The following is a 5,775-nucleotide window of genomic DNA, read 5'->3' on the forward strand; positions in this document are numbered from 1 at the left end:
TACATTCATGTAATAAAGCCGCAGCTGAAATTTATTTATTGCAAATGAAAACAAAGTAAATTCAATTTTGCGATTCCGTTTGAGTACGGACGTTTAACAAAATTGAATTAGGGAATTAAAAAAAAAAATGTTTAACTTAAAACCTTCAAAAACGAGTGGGCTGCTGTTCCAAAGAAAGGCGTATGAAGCAGTGAAAGAGGTGAATTCTTGGTGACCCAGCCGCTGCTTAGCACACCAAAATTGTTTCTTCAGTTTTTGGTTCGCGAAGCGCATTCTATATTCCACTTGTTCTATATATGTTACTAGAAACGAGCGTATGCACAAGTATTAAAACAATCATATGCTGACTTTGAGTGGATAAAATATAGTTAGTAGACATAAGCAGGTATGGGTCATAAGATTTTAACTCGAAACACACTTTTAGATTTATTAAAACTTTTAATTCAGTTGTCCGATACATATGTATGTACATATATATACATATATCGTTATATTAGTTCACAAGTGCCCTAGCCAACAAATTTTTTTATTACAGAAGCAGAAAACACTATACAAAACAGGTAGGGATTTTTAAAAAGTGGCATGTAACTCCTTTGGTACTAACACTGTAAAATTTTTCTTGAAGTTGTAATTTAATAAATAAATAGTGTTGGTTAGGGCCTTTAAGAATTAAGGTGACGATATTTAAATTCATTGGGATATTAAAGCTCGTACTTATTTACAAGCACCGAATAGGTTTGCGAGTTCAGCGATCACGCTCGTATTGTACTACATATCATTTCTTAACATCCTGAACAAAATCAAAAGTTCGGCAATATGCGTAGAACGAGCAGAAGTTTGAATGCGCGTGTCGCTTAAGAAGATTTGATTTAATTAAGACAAGGTATTTTAAAATTATACTTTATACGCGTCTTTGCTAAGATATGTGGAAACTACAAAAAGTATTTATTTTATTCCACTTCCAGTTCGAGTTAAAAATTATGCACCATATTCATACATTTACATTTATATACATATATACGTATGTATGTAGTTTATGGATGAAAATACATGTGTAAGTCTATAAAGCAATATTACATAGGTAGTATACTTGCATGATTACGCTAGTTTAAATAGTTATACATACTAATAAATTGAGAAATATGATGAGAAGAGCTACATACATATGCGCAATGCATTTTCTTGTTTTGTAATTTCAATACATATACAAACATACACAAAATGAACCTTTTATTGTGGGGAGAAATATTGTACGTACTATGTATTTAACTACATATATCAAATTTTATTTAATCCGTATTCGTGTCTTTATGTATTATATTTTACATTGGTTTACTCTTTTTAAGATTATATCCTCCTTTAACGTGTGTAACAATGTTTAGAACTGCTTGCTGCCGTAAAAATTTTAGGGATGAAGTTTAAATGGGGAAATAAACCACCTAATGCCAAACTTCAAGTAAAGGAAAAAATAAAACAATAAATGAATTATAACAAATATACAAACATACACGAATGTAGCAAGTATTTATATGATTATTATTTACTAAACTTATATCTTTTTGAAATAATAAAGAAATGTGAAATACGTTGATTTATAAATAAAAAAGAATTATCTCATTCCTTTATTAACCCTATGAAACTGCCCCTATTTCTAAAAAATAAGGAGCTTACCTGGAACTAATTTTTTTGATACGAGCAAGAACATAAACATTTATATTTATTTATTGTTCGCTATTTACGTTATATATGTTACCGGCCAAACCCGATCTTAGGACAAACTAGTTTTGACTAGGCTAAACTAGATCAAGCGCCACATTATTTTTGAGCAGAACTACTTTCTGCGTAAGCGGCCTTCGGCCGCGCTTCATAAAAATAACCCTCATCAGTCCAACTCCAACTACGCAGTCAACAATATTGTTGCGTCCAACCTGATTTCGCGTTAGACGGATGTATCGGATCTAGATAGAACTAGTTTCGCCCAGGAAAAACTAGTTTGTCCTAAGATCGAGTTTGGCCGATAACATATACAAATGTATATTATATGAACTTCTTTTTTTGAAATAATCGAAAAGGATTCATATAATACGAAGGGACTTAAAAATAGCATACTAAAAACTAAACATGCGTGTGCTAATTAGATAGCGAAAAAATATTTTACCAGATTTTATAACTAAGTTGAAACTATGATACAGTGAAGCGTTAAGGCTATTTTGAAAATAGGCACACCAGTTGTCACCATTTTCACGTTTCTCTGTTTTTCCCATCCCTTAACAAAACTGTTTGGATTGTTTTATCTTATCACATAATGCTCGATTATAGTGTAAATACCACAAACACTTTTCGACAGGGTGCTGAAGTCGAAGTGCCCTACGCCTTTGCCACCGCACACTTCTGCTATTTACCGCCGTTTCTTCATGATCGCCTATCGTCGGTGAACGTACCGCATAGCATGGAACGCTCAGATAGTAGTTGGCGATTTCGTACAGTTGCTTATATTGTTGGGCATGCAGTTGCCACCAACTTATCGGGCATTGTTCTAAATCTAATGTTGACTCACACTTGTATCGATTAAATTCTACATCGATAGCACTTTCTGGTTGGGTTAGCTTCGGAATCGGATTGTTGGAATGCTTTCGATTAGCTGCGCCCGCTGCATCGCTAATGCGATGAAAAAAAGATCTTAAACCTTGAAACGAAAAAAATAATAATTAAAATAATTTTTATGAGAAGTTTATCTAGCTACATAGTTACTAACTTGATTTTGGTACTATCTGTGGTAAGGCATGTTGCTGGCTTTGTTCCACTTCTAGTTGTGTGTCTGACGTCGGTATTAAATGTTGAAACCGCTGTTTAATTGCCGCCACTATGTCGTGGCGTTGAATACTATCAAAAGTGGCATTTTGTCGTTGATCACATATCTGTTGACGCTTGGGCTGAATAAAATCATGTTGAAAGCGCGGATCAAAGATTACTGCCTCAGAAAAATATGAACACTTTGTCAGGCTAAGTTACCAGACCAAAGCACATTATTATTTTATAAATTTTCAAAATAAAATAAAAAAAACATTTTGCCTACCTGTTGCGCAGTTCAACATTGACTACTTTCTGCGCAGACTCTAGGTAAGCATTACCCTCTGTGTTAAATACTAAGAAATGTTCCTCGAAAAGTTTCGTACTCAATGGCCGAACAAGTGTACAGAGTGGTAACGATTCTGTGGTTATTGTATCAAATGTAATCTATGAAGAGTATTATGATGAACAGTTACAATAGTCATTATTGTGCCAATCGCTTTATTAAAATATATTGAGAGTGATATTAGAAGTCTGATTAGGAGATCATCACATCTTTTGATGAGACTTTTTTTACTAGAGTTCAATTCAAATTCAATTAAGTGGAATTTCCCTCTCTTTAGGACAGCTTAATATTAATTATGGGCTTGTTCAAGTTGCAATCACAACTGCAGTGTTGCGCGAATTATTAGAGTATCACGTTCAGTGTGAATTTCTAGCAACGTATTTTTCAGTTGGGCAGATGCAACAGTGATGCGAAATTTCATCAGTACAGCAGTAATGCCGCTTTTATTACATGCCTCGAACAGGCCCAATGGGCTGGTTTCTCCAACTCAACTTAACTTAGTTAAGCTATTTTTTGGACTTAAGTCAAAAGTTAGCCTACTTTTAACACAGCTTATTCTTGATTAAGTCTAAAAAAATGGCTAAACTAAGTTGAGTTGGAGAAGCCAGCCCTATATCTTTCTTACTGTGAGTATATACCTTCAAAGGGTTTATGTATGCTATGAAAGGTTCCAACTCTGACGCCATATCCTGGCATTCCAAATCGTTCGCTAATGAGCTGTCGAGGAAATCTTTAATAAATTTTAGCTTCGACCACGAGCAATGGGATGGCAATTCTGTCAAATTAAGATACTACAAAATCATTGATAATCTGTTATATCTGCAGTCTTATAATATACTATGACGTTTACAAATACCTGACATAGTTTAAAGATCCTGTGAAGCACCTCTAAGACTACATTCTGTTCGAATATTAGGTCAAGACACCGAGTAAGTAATGCATCCAAACATGGCACCACTTCAATTTCTAATTAAAACATAAAGACATTTGACTACGTTTTTAAATTCAAGTTAAGAAAACCTACCATGAGTTGTGGCGAATTCATTTACGACTGAATTCTCCTCCACCATTGCTACAATTACAGCACAACGGCTCAGATCGAATTCTAGCAAAGCATTTTCCAAGTCTATTGGGCCGTTACAGACAATTTCTTCATATAGAACACTTTCCAATTTCCTTTCATAATCAACATTAAGAAAGTTAACATAAATGCTGGCAATACTCTCCTCTTCGTTATTCATATAAGATTCAATACTAAGTGAATATGGTTTATGATCTTGCAAAATGTTTTGTGAAATATATTTTTTAAGAATGTCTTGCATTTGCCCAAAGTCATCCTGTACTTTCTTCTCAATTTCATATTTATCTACATTAGGAGCTCCAATTGAGTTAAGAAGAGTTTTAAAGCCGAAGCCCTGCAAAACACTAAACGGTAATAGATCGGTGACCAGCATGCCTGCAAGCCCTTCAACGTAAGAAGCTCTGTTTTGCAACGCACTGGATGTTTTCGATTGTCCAGGGTGACCGGACGATGAATTACTCGAGTCGTCAATCAAAGATTTCTGCGTGATTTCGCTTTCAAGCGTAACTGCTTCGTCTTCTACGAATTCATGTGCTTCATTGTGTACAGTCTCAACACTGAAATCATCAGCACAATGAATGACCACATCTTCGGTTCCACTTGTTGTCAAAGCGTTAACTGGTTCTGAATCGAGAAACTCGTAGCCACTCCTGCTTCTATTAACAACGACGTGCTCATTCACATCATTCATTTTTTCATGGTTTGGAATTGCTTTTACATTCCCTGTGATTTCATGTTGATATTGAGAGTCCTGTAAAATAGCATTTGAAGCATCATGAAAGTAGGTTTACTTAGAATTAGATACTTACCTCTTGATCACTTGTTAATGTTATTTTATTGACTGCACGATAATTTGAGGTCAGTCGTTTAATTTTTAAAGCACTACCCTCATCATGGTCGAGCGAATTAGAGCGCTTACATATTTGTACTTTTACTTCGCTCTCTTCATTTAAAACATCTGTTGAGACATCATTACTGTCGCCCTCTTCCAAGCTGGCAAATGTTGAGCATTGTTGCCGCTGCTGCAGATGCATTTCATGCAGTCGCTCCGGATGCCGCGCAATTAGGTGCGTGCGAAGATTGGATGTATTTTTGTTGTAAGTAATGGCTGTACCACAAAGCGTGCAGATAATCTTTTGCCGCGTTAAAATTTTATTAGCACTGTCTGAAGGAAACCCAAAATATTTCCAATAAGGACTGCGCATTGAGGCCGGAACGGTGGTGTGTGTGTATTCTATAGTTTGTTTTTCAACGCAATTTTCATACTTCATTTTGCAGTGGATTACTATCGGTATTCGAGTCACACTTAAAATTAAGACGTAGGACCTTCGAAAACGGCGCGGTACGTTTGGTTCAGCGATCATAAACACTGTGGCGCAATCGCATGTTCCCAAACTTCAGCTTCTTCCTCAGCCTTTTATAGTTGTAATCTTGAGTACAATGTCAAGGATTAACTAATTGAGTTGCACAATGAGGGAATACCTTACTAATTTACATCTAATACCAACCAAATTTTAAATTGCCTTGTTTACAGATTGCGTTTGTTCATTGAGTCATA

At 35.3% G+C, this 5,775-nt stretch overlaps 1 protein-coding gene across 2 annotated transcripts; it reads right to left on the bottom strand.

Annotated features, from left to right (window-relative positions):
• On the bottom strand, window positions 1-5,775 carry LOC118739197. Of its 2 annotated transcripts, XM_036470387.1 has the most exons (8): window positions 5,726-5,744; window positions 5,027-5,647; window positions 4,161-4,968; window positions 3,993-4,102; window positions 3,775-3,927; window positions 3,077-3,237; window positions 2,756-3,003; window positions 1-2,686 (listed from the first exon to the last, which is right to left on the bottom strand). In XM_036470387.1, exons 2-8 carry the CDS (start codon window positions 5,579-5,581, stop codon window positions 2,268-2,270), a joined length of 2,454 nt encoding a protein of 817 aa, XP_036326280.1. In that variant the 5' UTR covers window positions 5,582-5,647; window positions 5,726-5,744; the 3' UTR covers window positions 1-2,267. The 2 variants fall into 2 exon arrangements, with proteins under 2 accessions (XP_036326280.1, XP_036326279.1); XM_036470386.1 differs by having other exon boundaries at window positions 5,027-5,775.

The sequence above is a fragment of the Rhagoletis pomonella genome, unplaced genomic scaffold, assembly GCF_013731165.1.
Source record: "Rhagoletis pomonella isolate Grant_MI unplaced genomic scaffold, Rhpom_1.0 Rhpom_scaffold_00005, whole genome shotgun sequence".
Taxonomy (NCBI): Eukaryota; Metazoa; Arthropoda; class Insecta; order Diptera; family Tephritidae; genus Rhagoletis; species Rhagoletis pomonella.